The sequence below is a fragment of the Gouania willdenowi genome, chromosome 15 (genome assembly GCF_900634775.1).
Source record: "Gouania willdenowi chromosome 15, fGouWil2.1, whole genome shotgun sequence".
NCBI lineage: Eukaryota > Metazoa > Chordata > Actinopteri > Blenniiformes > Gobiesocidae > Gouania > Gouania willdenowi.
Window position 1 is genome coordinate 19,040,888 of NC_041058.1, and position 18,321 is coordinate 19,059,208.

The 18,321-nt window shown below is 37.2% G+C and overlaps 1 protein-coding gene across 3 annotated transcripts in view; it reads left to right on the plus strand.

Moving 5' to 3' along the window:
- The window catches only part of khdrbs2 (KH domain containing, RNA binding, signal transduction associated 2), a 117,291-nt gene that overhangs the window by 51,134 nt on the left and 47,836 nt on the right, over positions 1 to 18,321 (plus strand). For all 3 annotated transcript variants that reach the window (XR_003675639.1, XM_028468777.1, XM_028468778.1), the window contains exon 4: positions 6,375 to 6,521. Coding sequence is in view for 2 of the 3 variants with exons in the window: in XM_028468777.1 (XP_028324578.1) it covers positions 6,375 to 6,521 (147 nt within the window). In the remaining variant the exon portion in view is untranslated. The remainder of the gene's footprint in view (positions 1 to 6,374; positions 6,522 to 18,321) is intronic.

The following is an 18,321-nucleotide window of genomic DNA, read 5'->3' on the forward strand; positions in this document are numbered from 1 at the left end:
TGTATTAGAGTAACAACAATGAAGTGTTGACCCTGACTTTCACCAACGTCCAATTCATTGACATCCCACCCCTACTTTCAGGACATAAATAATAGTTTTCCAGTACAACTTCAAAGGTCAAGGTTGGTTCATACCTCAGTGGCCCATGTTGTTGAGGTATGTGTTGTGTATTTGTGGTATAATGAAACATAAAAATCAAATTGGACCAGAAGTTGTATTTGCAATCAGTAAAAAGAGCATATTTTACCAGTGATAGGACTTTTGTCCCCAAAGCAATTGGTTTCATGGTCATGATACTTGCTGATTGGTTTTTGAAAGATTACATCCATCCTTTTATCGTGGAGAGGCACAGGTAAATTATTTGTCGAGCAGCAATAAACAACAGCAACTAAACCAATAAATGATTAGATATAAAGTAGACCATCTTTAAAAGATCCCAATGACAAACCTCGGCTTTCGGCCAGAGATTGGGCAGGTTGAAGTTTTAGTGGCAACTTTTAATTACAACCCACTTCTGCCGCTGAGGAGAGAGAAGGGCTGAGTGATCCAAGGACAAAAGTTTGAGATCTTGATTGGCTGATGTAAAGAAGTAGATCAATGAAACTTGAAGCTCTTTTTAACAGCAACCATCTGCGTGTCCTCGAGCAAAGCAGTCAGTGCGCAACTGTTACAAAGTAGAATATAAACCCTGACCAAACCTAATAGCGGTGACAGTCATATTCTTCAATGGCTTGAACAGTGCCAGCTCTAAAAAACCTGTAATATAGAGAGAAGGTTTAAAACATTTCAAACCCTTGGGTTAGCAGTTCTTTAGCATTTGTGAGTCTCACACTTTGCTTTTCTTAAAACATCTGAATGGTTTGTTGTGGCAATCAATGCTTTCTTTTTAGGTCAATAAACCAGATCCTAACTGAACATTTGATTGCCTACTTCACATTTTTTCTGTCTTTTGCCTTCAAATCATGTATCTCTATGTTTGGCCTCTATCGGGTAAAATAAGTCATTTGCAAGGGTTTGGTTAGCACATTTTTATTCCATTTTTAGCCTGCTCTCTCAGCACTCAAGCCTCTACTCTGCTGACCATCCTGCTGCTTTTCTGTGTATAATGCACATTTTTGACTGCTGATTGTACTTGTCAGCTTTAATACTGTCACCTTTTTGGTTTTCTCTTATAACTCCTGCTCTGAAAGTATAGTTTGGGAAACAAAGCTTTTCTATATCAATGTTCAGATTCAGCGGCCACTAATGATTTCATTAGCCAGGCAGTGTCCAACACTTTTTTTTAGATATTCTTTTATGTTGATTTAGACGCATACATCCTTTTTTAACCTTTAGCTTAAAGCTTCTATACCCCCGATAATTCTTTATTAGATCAAATCATAGTGTATGCCTCATGGATTATTGCCTCATGAAAGTTTGTTTTTATCTCCCACGTAAACAGTCTGTTTGTTGAAATTCCACTCATTGCATTGTGGGACGTGGAGTCATTGAGACGGGTACATAGAAGTGTTTTTACTTCAGTCTGATATCATGGGGAATAGTGGGAACGAACTAGAACAAAAATGGTGTCAAGGAATCACTGTCCTTCTTGCCGGCAAAAAAACTAGAAATCGCAGTAAAAATGAAGTAAAAACACTTCTATGCATTCTTTACGAGACTCCACATCCCACAATGCAATGCGCAAAAATGTCAACAAAAGGAGTGTTTACACATAGGGAGATGAAAACATACTTTAAAGTAGTGACTTCAACTTTTTTCCTATCTTTTTGAAATTGAATATGTTAAATCCATTTATCTATGAGGCATACACTATGATTTTATCTAATAAAAACAGGGGGTATCAGCTTTAAATGTGTAAAAGTATTTACAGTGAAGAGAATGAAACAAAGAAAGAAGCCAGAGATTTGAAGCAGCAGATGGGTATTCAAGAAAGCGAGTTATGTTCAAGCACTAAAATCTGAAATAAAGGGTGGTAAACCAGTTGCGTCCCTAAATCCTTTGGTGACGCAGTTTCCTCACCTGCTGCGAGGAATTTACTAAGATTGCAGCAATGAGCGTTTTGCTCGTTCAATGTGGAGACCTGAGTGCACAGAAGCACACAATGATATTTGAGGAAGTTAAATTGGAGGCAGATGGACTTCTCTGTCTGCTGCACAAACATTTAATAATGTAGAAAACTAAAACAAATTATTATTATTTTTTTTAAAAAAAAACAACTTTAAAACCTAATGCTAATGTTTCCCCCTAATTTAATGTGGCTGCTCCATCATGTCCTGTAACTTTGCTCTGATCAGTCCATGATAAATAAGGTAGATTTGGACAGAACACAGTCTGTCAATTAGTCTGCACCATTTGAAGATTATCTACTGACCATCATCCAGCAGGCCTGACCTCCTGACTAGCACTGTGTCACCACACTCATATGTGAATATTGTGCCATTGCTGCGTAAATTACACATCTGCTGATGCACCAGCTGATTCTGGCCTGATGCTCCTCCCATCAACTCGACACAAGAGTTTGACGTTCAAAACATCACTGAAGCTATGCGCGTACATCATCCTCTCTCCACCGCAGTGTCACCAGACTTCACACACGCACCGCCGCGGGTGTGAAGCTTTTTCTCTCCCTCACACACACTTTACTCACGGTTTATTTTCTCATTCAGCGGCTGTTAATATTGACTATTGTTTTATTTGAATTTTTTTCTTATACTAGAAAGGTTAACTGGAGCATTTTTTTCCATCCCCGCTGTGTTTTGTGTCAACATTTACTGCAGCGGATTTTCGCGTGTGTTTGCACTTGCTTGTCAGTCGTACTATTTTCCTGTGCTAAAACAATCACCGCAAACAGTTCCAGATTTGATAGATTGCATTGCACCCACTGCATTAATTTATTTGCATGTCCTCCTCCCATTTTTTTGCTCCCCTTGTGGGCTCCGCCTACCATACATATTCATCAAATGGATTGAGGGTTTATTGCGACGTGCAGCAGCCGTGCACTCATGATTCCCTGGGGTTTGTATGGCTTACTAGTATGCAATGTTTGCACACGTTTTAATAGCCCAAAACCTTTAGTGAATCCTCCGCTGAGTTTGCTCAGGCTCAAATGAGGGTAACGCTGAGTATCCCATTCCTGAAGGTGAGGTATTTTCTTCTCTGAGTATGTCACCATGGTAACATTCTTGATGAACTGAACTTGCTCACTGGCAGGTTTTGTCTAAGAAACTCTGGGTTTCTACCTGGCTTCGCCCACCTGACCACCGCTTCTCAAGGAACACTGTAATTTACCTTAACACTCTTCTCTGACACAATAGTAACATCACACACCACAGACGTACTCACATCATTACAAATGTTCCGCTTTACGTTCTTTTGTTTGCAAACGGTAGTTTTCTTTATAAGATTGTGGATGCAGAGCATTAAGGGAAAGACACTGTATGGTTAATCTACATTAACACGCCTACTGACATCTTTTGTAAAGTTCTCTGGAAATAAACCTGTGCCAAATGCAAAGGGGAAAATGTCAATTTAAATGAATACACATTTAAGGCTCGTTATTAACTTAACATTGTTTTGTACTGTGATACAACTGGATGTATAGTCACCACATATTGAAATTACAGTTATTTATTACAGTGGCGTAGCGGCTAAGGAGGTGCGTTTGATTGTGTAGGTTCGGTCAGTCATGTTTTTTATGAGGTCTTTTTTGGACATCCCGACAACTCTGGCGACTACATTACATAAAAAATCAATATAAATGACGCAACGTCAAGCGGTCATTGGGGTGAAATAAATTGCTCTCTTCCGGGTGGTTACCGTGGTAGTTCGTGTGATCTTTGCTCAATTGATGATGGCTTTTTACGTAACCCAAGGTTTACTTACTCAGAACTGATTGACCCACTTCATACCAGCTGTAATGGAATCAGATACCTAGAGTTTCCTATCGTGGGGTATGTTGACCAGGGTTTATGGATAGACTCAGAGTTTGCTGAACCTCCTTTCTGGAATACACCCCAGATGGTGAATGCAGACAAAAAGCAACCGTCATAAACTATAGAGTTTACTCACTTATCACAAGTTCCAACTCATTAACTCTTTTTCTTCTTCCACCACTATTAATAGATCTATAATCCATTTAAGTTTCAGTTTTATGTTCTACGATTCATATTTTTGGAGTGATTTTGTGTTGGAACTGAAGTGACGGAGCTGTGCCTGAAGCCGCATTTCAATGCAGATCCAGAATGGTTCCACATTAGCTTAATGAAGTGAAAAAGAGATGTTCATATTAATGTAAATCAGGCGCATTGCATTTCCAATTACTACCCTCTACAGAAAAGATGAAACAGCTCATACAGTTCGACATAAATGTACTTCAAAGTACAAACCTTATGTGACAATAATATATCTTTTTCTCCATATACTATCTGCCTATGTCAGGCAGATAGTATATGTTGCGTTGCTGGCTCCAATCACAGATTACTGAAGTCCTCTCAGTTACCCATTAGTTTCAGGCTGATCAGCATTTTTTTTTTTTAATGTATGCAACCATTTTAAAGGTTCGTCTTTTTTTCTACAAGCTGCAGCTTAAAACCAGAGCGACAAATATTTTTCCACTGTCCATCGCAGTAAAACGATTATAACTGCCTCATATCATTCCAAAAAAATGTTTATATTACATATTTCCTTCTCAAATAAGATATCATAGACAACCTGCAATGAGGAGTTTTTTACCATGGCTGGAAATTGGAAGGAAATCGCCTAATTGAGCTGAAGAAGAAAATAATTTTTCATTGACGTTATAGACCAGACATAGGCAACTGGAGGCTTTGGGGCCATATGCGGCCCTCGTTCTAATTTTGAGCAGCCCATAAAGTAAATGCACAGAATGACTTAAAAAAAATATACAAAATTACAGAAACATACACGAGACAATAAAAACGACACAAAATGACTCCAAAACACACAAAACGGCAACAAAACAAAAACACAAAATTAGAGAAAAATTGCAAAACAACAATAGAAACAACAAAAAAAAAAAAAAAAAAGAATACACAAAAAATGTTTGCAAAATTATAAAATACACAAATTGACTCCTAACACACAAAACAACAAAAAAAACTAAAACATTTAGAGAAAAGTACACAAAACGCCCACAAAAACAAAGTCAAACAATAAATTATTAAACACACATGAAATGACAACACTAACTCATTGCTCTGCCCTGTATTAATGCTCAGAATGGTAATTATTCTATAAATGCTGACATAAATGTTGATAATGTCAGAAAATCGAATTTTTGTGGCCCCGCTGTGGTAAAGGTTGCTCACCTCTGCTATAGACATTTCAATTTGTGACATTAACAACAAAAAACACCAACACAAAATTTGAGGAGGGGGAAGATGCACAGACATGTATGCAATTTCAAATGATTATCAAAATCCTTAAATTAAAGAAGAAAAAAAAACCCAGTGCAGAACCATTTGAATGTACTCATTAGGTTTAGAAAATGATAAAACAGAAACTAGTCTATTCATGAAGATCATTCAAACATTGTGTAGCCTGCAAATAGATCTGTCAATTAAACTCCCTTTTTTTCCCTGTAAAATGTATTTTTAGGTGCAGTAGTTTTGTGACTCACTTTGGGAAGAAACAACACTTCTGTGTCAGCAAAAAAAAACAAAAACAAATGTGCATTAACCAAATAATAAATTACAAGTTGTGGTATCGATTTAAATGCTAATTTCTTGGCCTTTAACTGCTACACAAAACTAAATATAAAGCAAATCGAGTGGCCTTGTGTAGGAAATGTGCTATACAAATAAATTCGCCCGACATGCCCATTACAATGTTTAAAGTTTGTTTGGCATTCGATGCTAAAGGACTTTGTTGTGTTGTTTAACTGGTTCATGTCATTTTTCCAAAAAGTAGAGTAGCAAAAACCAGTAATTTCAGCTTTAGAAGTGTTTTTCTGTATGGGAGAGATAAGTGTGTACAATAATTACTGACCATTTTAAACAAATTAAAAATCTCTGAGTCAGCTCCAGCCCGACAATTTAGCAGCATCATCACAGTTTATGTCTGGTTCAAATGAGGGTCTACTTGTAATTGAATATAAATCTCAAACATGACAAGGAAAATATCTATAAAATGTTCAAACCTAAACTTGTAAACAGGGTTTGATTTTATTTATCTTGCTTTGTCAGCCACCAGTATAAGAAAGAGGAGAAAAAACATTACTGAGCAGTGCTGTGTTTGCTGCACTATCATTCAAACACATTTAGATGCAATGTTTATGACATTTAAGTTAACATTACTGCTATTGATTATGATGGATTTATTGCCCTGAAACTCTGTTTGCTCTCTCATTTTTGCAGGAAGAAGAATTACGGAAAAGTGGAGAAGCCAAATACGCCCATCTGAGTAACGATCTACACGTTTTAATTGAAGTTTTCGCCCCACCTGGAGAAGCCTATTCCCGCATGAGTCATGCCTTGGAGGAGATAAAGAAATTCCTCGTTCCGGTAAGTCTAATGTTTGACATTATTGTTTCTACCTCATTCCTTTCGTTATTTATTCCTGTAGGAGCAGCAGTGCTGCATCGGGCTTATTAGCACAAAACAAACACACCCATGCTCTCCAACATCAAGGTTTTGTTTACATGAGGAGAAGATACAACGTTTGATATTTCTCTCTGCTGCCTTAAACCACATGGCCTTACATTACAAAAAATTATAATAATAATAATTTATTCTAAACTTAAAGGACTGGGAATGGGAACACTTGCACGTCTTCAACAAATCATAGCCTGGAGGTGTTAGCGATAATTAATGGGCATGTTGTGTACACTTGCTGAGTCTGAGCTGTAAATATTATTCAAGCTTTGCAATTGTAACAAGCGTGCTATATAGACAGCACATGAGTGGACTTTATGTAGCTGGTGCTTCTACCTATACAAAAACTACTGTTGGGGTCAATTATAATTGTAATCACGTAATTGATCATTAATTACAATTATTATTAGGGGTGTCGAAAAAAACGATTTCACAATATATGCCGATTTTTTATTTATTTATTTAATTAATCAGTATTTTTGTGCTTTTTTGCAATATTTCAGTGGTTACAATGCTTTCAATGTGTTGCAATGGTTACTTGATGCACTTGATGTTGATAATGGCAGTGTGTAATGCCTGCAATATTTATGTACGCACAGGCATTTTATTTTCATATAATCTGTTCAGATCAGTGATTAAACTGACACAATAGGAGACATTATTTTTTTCTTATTTTTGTGCATTGTCAGTAACTCAGGGTGTTTTATCCTTAATGTTCTCACTTACAGTTGTTACAATGCTGTCATTATGTTGTCATGGTTACTTTGAGACTTCTACACAGTAGTTTCAGTGAAAAGAAGAAAGTATTTTAGGATGGCACTGTTTAACACTGCATTTTCTTTTTTTTCAGTGAAATTGTGCAAAAACACTAAGATAATAAATAGGATGTTTTGAAGCAAATAGTTTTGACTCAATTTGTCCTCTGAATGATCAATATCTTCTGATGAACATATACAGCAACTTGATTTTTCATCTCTACGTTTAATTTTGATATTGACAGGGTAGAATATTGTGATATATTGCCATGATATCGTATTGTTACCCAAGTATCGAGACGCGTATCGTATTGCAACATCCTTGCTAATACTCACCCCTAATTATGATGTAATGATAATTGTAATTGTATTTTGAAAAGTCTGTTCATTGTAATCGTAATTGAGTTCAGATGGTTTACTTTGTCGGTGCCAAGGCAAAAAAATCAGATTTTTTTTTGAGATAAGGCTATCATAAAACACTAAATACTAGTGTAAGTATGAAAAGCACACTTTCACTGGGGTCAAAATGTTACCGTTCTATGGCTTACACATATATAGGTAACAACTATTAAAATGTATTTTACCTCTACTAGTCAGTTCTCTTCAGGATCTTTTAAATATTTAAAAATAAATAAATAAACCTAGGAGTATACCGACAGAAAAAGGTCACCCACACCAAAAATATCAATACGAATATTCTCATTGATTAGGAAGCCTAACAAGGTAACCAACAGATGAAAAACAAATTGGATGAAAGATAATATTTTTTAATGTATTTTAAGGCCGAATAAAAACATGGGTCAAACCAAAGCCGTTATCATAAGAGAGGCTAACAAAAAGCTAGCACAACAGGAAGGTCACGTTTTATTTTTTTATTTATTTCAGGCTCAGTAATTTTGATTATTTGAATTTTAACTTAAGTAATTGAGAACGTAATTTTAATTGATTTTCAGGGGGGAAAAAAAATATGATTTTAATTGTAATTGGAAAAGATGTCAGTCACCGTAATCATAATTCAGTTGTAATTGAACATGGATAAATGAAGATGTAATTGTAATTGAAAAATGTAATTGACCCCAACCCTGAGTCATTAAACTTTGTTTTCACAGATGCTCACTGGGCTAAGAGGATGATGACACAGCATTAAAAAAAAACAGATAACCAGGAAATAATTTGTTGTTAATGCCTTGGTGTGTTCACTATTTCAAAGTGACACTAACAAACCCATATGCCTGGTTAGGCCTGAATATGTGTTACTGGTAGCTGGGTTAAATTCAGTGGAATGAAGTGAACATTATTCATATCAAGACAATCCACCAAAATTAGTTTTTACTCATTCTAACATTAATCCATGACTCTGTGATTCAACATTCATCATAAAAATGTATTATTGCACACCGAAGACTAACTACATGGAACACTACGCTGTCACCTTATGTAGTATATAACAGAAAGTCTGAATATATTAGAACTCAATCGTTATGAAAGAGATGATATTCTCACAGGCACTCAAATACAGCTTTAATTCTTTGTTTTTATGGGGGGGGGGTTAGCTGTCATGCTTGAGAAAGTCAACTGGAGCAGATATGGAATATGTGAGAAATGTTGAAAAAGCTTTACTTGCTATAATAGGGAATTCCTTTCCAGCCCTCGACATAAAAATATCCAAAAGTAGGTCAAAAAAGTTTTAAACCCTGATCATTGTTCAACTTGTTTAGCTCATGTCTGTTGCAAAAACTCCTCCTGAGTTCGAATGTTCAGGCTTTTCAAAGCCTGCAGGAAAAGTTGATCATAACAATGGCCTGGATTTAGAGGACAGTCGGACAAAAGCATGGCTGCCAATCTGTGCTCTTTGCAGTAGTGCATTCATTCATATTTATACACCAACGGACTGGCAACGTTTGTTGCCTAAGGAAAGGACAAGGAAGAAACAGGATTCAAATTGACAACCATTCAGTTCTTGGACAAATCACTCTCCAGTATCTGCTATAGACGCCCGCAGGTTAATGGAACACATCTGCACAGAAAGTCAAACAAGATGACCGTTTTTTTATGACCATGATTTCACCTAAACCATTCATTCACTGTCACTCGTCTCATTTTAGTTTAATTCTGTTGCCGTTATTGAGTCATTAACCTTTCATGTTAACTATTGCCACCAATCAGCATTCACTATATGGTGGTCAGTAGAGAAAAGATCAAATCTCTCTCTAGAGCTTTTGGGATCAGCTTGTTTCAATAAATCTTGTTTAGCAGATTTACTACTATTGATGACTTTGATCCAGTAAAAACACTTACCTATAGTCTATTGTTATCCTACATGTTCTTTCTTTCCTTCCTTCCCCCCTCAACTTCTTTTTCTTCTTGTCCTTCTTTGAAAATTTTTCTCCTCTTATAAACATAAACCACCAGTGAAAAAAGCCGGTGTGATGAGCAGCTAATGCTATCCTAGCTCAGTGACAAAGATGAAAACTTCCCGAAAAATCGGGAGCGCGCTCGCATGGCCAACGCTCTTGACTCGCGCGTCGGACCGCACCGCAGCACAGGAAATATTTCGCATCTGGACCTCATCTATCCATTGACTTTCTAATTTGGTAATCTAGTCGCACTTAATTACTAACATCTCCATGCTTTCGTGATGTAATATGTGTATTTTGGGATCTTTGGCTTAGTAGCTAAATCTTTGACAGCCGTTTGAAATCTGCCTGTAATGCTAACAGCTGCTGGTTTGTTTTGCCTAAATTGCCTGGCCCCTGACCATTATAATACTATAATCTAATATTTGCTTTCTGTTTGAGAAACTTTACAAAACATATGTTCTGCATTTTGTGCTCATTTATTAGGACCAGTATGAACATCCTTAGCAGTATAAGCAGGAGAATCAGATTACACTGGGGAGCTTTCACTCCCTAAATGCATTTCCAAGCTTTGAGTTACTGTTGGTGACCCTGCCACAGATTCACTGCTTGGTCCATAGTTGCATGATACAACCCTCTGCAGACCTTAGACATCCAAGCAGAGCTGTAAAGATGAAGTGATCCAGTTGCTATTGTCAAACTTGCTCATATCTTTTCTGTAGATGTTCATACTTTTTCCACATAACTCGATAAATTTTAGTCCAACAATAAGAAAAGTCAACATGTCTCTAAATTTAAAAAAAACAAAAAAAACAAAACAAAACAAGATGATTTAATTGCCTCTATATGCAAGCCCTCCAATTTATAGCACATGTGCATTGCCTTGGGGAACTTGTGAGTTAGCAGGTAAATTGCACATAATGTAACACAACAGGCATCTGCCAGTATCCATAGTGACAGATGTTTCCTGCCTTTGGTGAAGATGGTGGTAAGTGTCTTGCAGTTCCCTGTGCATTCAAAATGTGAGCACAGACTGATTAGAAGAAACGTAACAAGTACAAATTAAGCCAAACTTTTTTTGATCAAATGAAAATGTAATGTTGTCCTTATTGGGTATTTTATACCTTAACTACTATGACTTTATAATTAGATACCAAACCATGCTCTGAATGAAGCAGCAGCCAGACTCTAAACTCTAACTCTGACTTTAAATTATATTTTTTAAATTATATTTTAGCAGAACAATTATTTTCTAAATTAAACTAAACTTGTTTGTCGTTCACAAATCTTTTAAATGCACAGGTTTAGCACATAATAATTCCGGCAAGTTCATTTTGTCTTCTTTTATGAAACAAAACGTTAACGTTCAATTTAATCAAACTTTTTTTAGGAAATGTACTTCTAAGTATACTTTGAAATTTACTTTGATCTCCTGACATGTTATCAAAGCAACATCAAAGCAGTCAGTAGATGCCTCTGAGGAAGACTTATTATTTTTCAAAGTCCCTAAATTTGTTCCCCCTCCAGGGCTGGAAGCAGGAAATGTAGACAAACGTTAAAAGTTTAGTATGTTTGACAGAGGCCGACCTTTTCATAGTGAAACGACAGTGTCAAGGCATCTCATAATCTGCAGCTTGGTTTTACTCATCTGCAGAATCATTATCCGTTAAAAGCAGCCCAACGAAAAGGGTGAACTGAGGAGCGAGTAATAGTTTTACAAGGATCATAAATGCTGAGGGCGAGTAAAGGCTGCACCATTTCTATTTTCATTAGATCCAATATGTTAGCAGAAAGGTGTTATTTAAACACAACTCATCAGTGTCTTTAGTAATCTATAAACCCCGAGCCTGGAAAAAAAATATTGAATCGACACCGTGAATGTGTTAAAACTGTGTGCGTCATCAAACAAGATGCACTTTGCATTCAGCTTATGGCACTTGTGTCAAACTCAAGGGCCAAGGGCCAAACCCGGCCCTGTAGAACATCCAATGTGGCCCGTAGGAGAAAGTAAAGATGATTGAGAAAACAAACAGTTGTGTAAATTACAAAATAATTCAGTTTTAGATAAGTCAGCCTCTCAAAAATAACACATTTAATGAAACTCTACAATATCGCTTTTAGTTTTTCTGAGAGTCTTTGTTTATTCTGTTCTTGAGTCTGGTCTCTTGTGTTAACACTTGACCTTGTGTTCCAGGTATTCCTGGGGGGCATTTCATCAAAGTGTTCTTAATTGAGGCAGGCCTACAGTTTAAACCTAGTTTAGCCAAGCCGTCCGTGACTATTCTGACTTTTACCATTCCTTCAAACTCTTCTCAGCTTCGAGCTCGCAGCTGAGCCAATCCAGCTGACAGTGTTTAGCTTAAGTGCATGTCTTCATAAGACCCACGAGATCGATCACAGATTTAATGATTAGAGAGTGAGGGTTCATGCTCTGCAGCTTTTAGGATGAATAAGCAGCCAATAGAAACCAATGCTGAGACCAACAGGACGTGACATCATCCGTTACTGAGAAGTGAGAATAAAGGACGGACACGTAACATTTTAAAATTAGTAAAGGGTTAAACATGGTATTATTTAGTCAATGTATCACAGAAAACAACTGAATCATGTGATCACACACTGATCATGTGAGTTTGATACGTTTTTAACACCTGTCAGTTTCTGAGAGGACGTCTCGATGTCCCGCCCTCATCAGCAATCTACTTTTCTGCACGCGCATCGCGGAACATAAAAGGGTTACATCGGGTCGTTTGCTGTTCTGACGCGCGACCTTGTTTCCGTGCACAGTTCTGCATTCACTTTGATTGACAGTCTCAAAAACACCAATTCGAAGCCTATTGGCGATCGTTTTCATTTGTATACGGGTCTATAGGATGAAGGAGGGACTTATATACATTAATGTATATGAATGACCACTGGCAGTAGACCATAGTAAAAGACTAGTTTGGTATTTTTCTGAATTTCAAAAGAATCACACATAAACATAGATTTCTCAGAAACTCCAGAATAAAAGAGATGCTGTAACTCTGTAACTCTGTTTGATGAATAGTTTGTTGAACTCAGCATTAAACGTTAAATTCAAATGAACAGAGGGAGCAGCTCAGCGGTGCTGTGTGACGCTGGGCGTCACGTCCAACACTGCAGACGCTTCAGGTGAGCACTGAGCAGCGTGCACTACGCACACATCTTAAAAAGTGATAGCGTAATTTAGTCATTGGGGAGCCTTGACTCTGCTCTGTGACTGTCCCTGAACAGTATCTCCTTCTCTGTATTCAAAGCTTTCTCATTATTAATCTCTGATCAATAAATGGACATTTGTACAGTGCGGTAAATGCACACATCCATGTATAGACATTTTTACTGATGGTTTAAACACATAGAGACTGAGATCATCTAATTAAAAATTTGATATACATTAAACACGTTACAATTATGATTACCATCATATTTAAACATTTTGAAGTGCCGTATTAAAGCAGTCATTTTGACTCCTTTTTCCTTTTGTAGATCTTTGTTGAGTGTTTTAAAGTGTCACTAATAATGACTTCTGCAGCTTAAGCCAAACCTGCTGCTTAAAACTGGTCAGGAGCAGGTTTGACCCACGGACTGTTACTATGGTAACCAAGGTGTTTTCTCTTTGATGAAATCGCCGTTGCAGTTAGAACCCGGCTTAACGGAGCCAGACTCTCAGGTTAAACCTGGACTTAACCCAGAGCTGGGTTTGATGAAATACCCCCCAGCTTGTGTCTCCCAGTGATGTCAGTGTGTTTGGGGTGTGAGTGATTATCTGCCTCATGTTTTGCACCCAGGTGTGGCCCGTTCCCAATCAGGCATCCTGCACTAATGGAGTGTTTGCACAGTGAATGATTGCTGGTTTGTCGTCAAGGTCACCCTGGATTTCCACTGGATGTGTAACTTTACCGTAACTGCTGCGAAACAGCAACACAGCTGATCTGCTCCAGCACAGCACCGTCACCGCCGAGTCATGCTGCTGCCCTCTGCAGCAAATACGCAGCGCTTCTATTTTTGCTGGACCCTGGAGCTGTGCTACTGCAAGTTAACAAAAATAAGCCTGTGCGGAACAGGAAGTAGTACATAGACACAGAATCAAATATCCAGATTATTTTTAATCTTGTTCAAGGAGGAAAACGCTGACCTTCCGGGACCTCCAACGGGCCCATTTCCGACTCTATCCAAAAACCGAGCACATATTCGGACACAGGGAAATAAAACCTGTCCGCTGATACCACATTTTTGAAAAATGAACACTTTTTTTGGCAATTAAATTGTGCGTTTCGGCTCTAGTGGGTGCAATTTGGACTCTACCCAGAAACCATGCACATATTCGGACTCGGGGGGACCAGATCTTTCCGTTGATAGCATAGTTGATCTGATCCAAGCACTTTTAAAATCGTATTTCACATATAAATATTGCATTTATCCATGGTTGAATCACACATGTGAATCGCGCAATTACACGTGAATTAGCGGGAGCTCCTGAGTCCTTGAAGCCCTCAGCTTGCTGCAACAGATGCGCAGCAAAACTGGAGGCGGTGGGGGCTGCAGATTGCGCTGAAGTGACGCAGCGGAGCAGTTGCGGTGCAGATACGTATCCATTGGAAATCCAGGGTCACCCTCCTCGTGTTCCCTGCTCCCTGATTTCTTTATGCCATCTTTGGATTTTTGATTTTGTCATTCAAAATAGACTGGACTTACCAACGTTCTCCCTGCCTGCTGACTCCATTTGTCCCTGAATTTGGGTCCACATGGCCTCACCCTAACAATTTGTAGGGATTACAGTTTTCTCAAGCTTAAATCACATGATGGGAGTCATTTGTAATCACAAATTGATTAAATAAAAAATTTACTTGCAATTTTCTCAAAGGATTGCTCTAAATTACACAAAGATTGGTTAAAAAAAAAACAAGGAAATTTAAAGTAAAGTTCCTGCAGGGACTGATACCTGTCACTCAATTATTGGATATCATCATCGCTTTACATATTTTGCATATCATGCATATGTGGAAGTGGAAACTCAGGCACCTTAACGTTAAAAATGATTCTTTTTTTTTTTGGTGTGAATTCTGTGGCCCACTTAAGATCAAACTGGTCCTTATTTGGCCCCTGAACAAAACTGAGTTTGACACCCCTGCCTTATAGATTTATGTGCACAAATCAAGCTTTTGCTTTATTTGGGATTTTATCCATAAATAAATGCACTGGTAGGAAATAGCAGAGCACTTGTGAAAAGTCTTCCGTGTAGCACAAATGTGTCAAACACCAGCACTCCCCACTGAGCGCTAAACAAGGAAATGAAACAAAAACCTAAAAAAGGTGCATTCTCTTGCCGAGGGGCTATAAGAAATATCAGTAATCCTACTTCTCACCTGGTAAGCTTTTGGAATTTAGTGAGAGCTCAACTGCAGTTTGACGATTTTGAAAAACAGAGATTGACACTGACACGGATGTTAAGATAAGGTATGGAATGTTTTGCGTAAAAACCATTAAAACTGGCCCATATGTGCTTGGTTTGCATAGATGTAATTTGACAATAACGCACATGTAAAAGGAATGTGATGTTAGATTTTTAGTGGTGGCTCAAATGAGTCCTTTGAGCTGAGAATTGATCAGGTATAGACTGCGCTCAGGGAGATTGGAAAACACTGCTGTAAAGACTAAGGAGGGACTCCTCCATCATCAATGCTTTACTATGGGCTGTAGCCTTAAAATGCTCTAACTTTGGACTTTAACTGCTCTTATCCCAACAAGCTGTTTGTGAATAGATTTTACTTCCACACCTGAATTTAGAAATACAACTTTACACTTAAGAACAAAGTTTAAAAGCTATATTTTGCACAGATATGTCTTAATGGACATAGTGGTAGTGCAACTCCACAATGAATTCAATTTCCAATGGACATTATTTTTAATCTATTACCCACTCATCAATGACAGTGTTAGTATCCTGGATGGAACAGAATATGTTGTTTTTCAGTTAATCTAAAATGTCTTACATGTGTTACAAGATAGTTAATATTGATGCATCTTATATTGCATCTCAATTAATCTAAATTCAATTACGATTTTGATTATTACACCCGACAGTTACAAAAATAACATAATTGAGAAAAAACGATTTAAAAAAAATATATATATAGATTTTTTTTAACATATGTTTTATTTGCTAAATAAAACAAACCCACTACTTTGGACATCTACAAATAATAAAGCTTGGTACACACGTTAATATTAACTTTGAGTTGTTTAATCCATGCACATGCAAGCTCCTCCCCTCTGCCCCGCCCCCTCTCAAAGCCAAAGTGTCTTGTTTTGTGCAAAAGTGAACATACTTGATTTTAGTGTTTGAAGGATTTTATTTATGTTGAAAGAATATATTTTTTGTTTTTTTTGTACAAAAAATAAATAACTTTGTGGTTGACAAATAATCGTTGGAATAATCGTGATTATCATTTTTTCTATAATCGAGCAGCCCTAATCTACATTTATATGCATTGTGCTACGCTAATCTATAAATCTCTTCTATATATTCCACAAAATCTACTTGTCTAGTAATTCTAACTCGTTGGGTGTCCTGATCAAACAAAGATATTGGATATCGGTCCGATATTGGCGAAAAATAATAATGTGCATCTAAAATCTCCAATATCAGCACTGATACAAGCAGTCCATTTATTGTATTTATTGACGGTCTTTTTCAAGGTGTTCTACTTTATTTTTCATTTATTCAGTTGTATTATATTCTTTTGTTTCAGGTTGAAATCCATGTAACCCATTAATAATAAATAAGTCAGGTTTCCTTAGACCTACTGTTGCTGACTATTGTTCTCTGTTTGAGAGATATCACTGGATCAAGGCTTTTCTAACATTCCACACTACAAAATAAGTCACAAAGGTATGTATGATTTGTTGAGTATTGGATGACACCGATATCGATCCAATACAATGTCAAGGATGCAATATTGGCATCGTATTGGGAGTCAAACACGCTCCTTCAAATATTCAACAGAAAAAAGTTACAATTTCAAACGACTATGTTAAAGTTTTCTTTGGCAGTTTTTTTTTTTTACACCATTTAATGGACGTAATCACTCAATAGAAGCAATAACACTCATTTTAAACACTTTTTCTAAATTTTAGAATAAATGTAGACTTTGATACTGTTTTCTTAGGTAAATATGGATTATTTCTATTTTAAATAATCTTGCATCGAAATAAGGGTTTTAATTTAAATCTATGAATAAAGAAAACAGAAGAAAGCAAGTAGCAGTACGCAGTAACAGAAACAGTGATGGAGCTACTGTATGTGTTGCTGTTTAAGTGACTGACTATACTTTATGGTGTGACCTCTAAAATCCCAACTTTTCTTGAAGGGCAGCGTGTTTGTAGATGATGTCCCCTGTTGAGAATTAATCTCAGTGAGCAAACAGTCTGGCCTGTGAAACCTTGGCATGACGTTTATCTGTGTATGCTCACGCTGGCGCCTCTGTCAAGAGTAGACTTCTTCAAACTCTGGCAGGTTTGTGTGGCTTTGATTAAGCTGCCAGATTCTCTTTTCTTGACTCTGCCGGGCTTCTTTAAATATCAGCATGTCGGTGGAATTATCAATCATTTACTGACTGCAGTGCAACTGTGCAGGGTGGTAATCGACACCCCTTTTTTTTAAGGATACGTGTGTTAAATATGCCTTTGAAATCAATGTCTCTGAGTAATCCATCATTATTCCCCATTAGTCTGGTCTGTTTGGGGAAGAATTGTGCACATTTGTCTACAAGCATGAAATTTGGCATACTTGTAGTTTTTGACCTGCTGAATTCTCAATGGGGTCGCCAGATTGGACAATTCAAAATGGTGGCCACCCAAAAACAGGTTTTTCTGTTACTAGTCAACCAAAAGTCACATAGTTTAAAATTAAAAACACTTTTCTGTGGTTTTGGACCTCGGGGATTCTAAATGTGATGCCTGATTGACAGTAACCTTGACTGGCATTGCCATCCAATATAGCCACGTGTGAATAATTAACACTGAACATTTACGACCAAAAATGTCTTTATTTTACAACATAGAAGCCCGACATCCCACATCAAGGTAAAATAAGTAATTTTTTGGTCATAAATGTTCAGTGTTAAATATTCACAAGTGGGTGTATAGGATTTTCCAGTTGAACATTTACGAGTCAGTCCATATTGGATTTTCAAATATGGCGATTCCAGTCAAGGTTACTGTCAAATAGGCCTATTTAGAAATCTTAAAACCTTAGAAAAGTGTTTTTAATTTTAATTATGAGACCTCTTGTTGGCTAGTAACAGAAAAACATGTTTTTGGGTGGCCGCCTTTTTGAACTGTGCAATATGGCGTCCCATTGAGAATTGGCTCCGGCTCCTGGTTTGAATTCAGCACGTCAAAAAGTGTGCCAAATGTCATCCTTGTAGACAAATTTGCACAATTCCAGACCAGGCTACATTCTTTAATTTCACATTTAAGACCTGATTTCCTAAGATCCAAATTAATGAGTGCTAATTTATTTGCACACACAAATGAATTTGCACGTGTTGTTTGTTCAATAACGAACAGCACGCA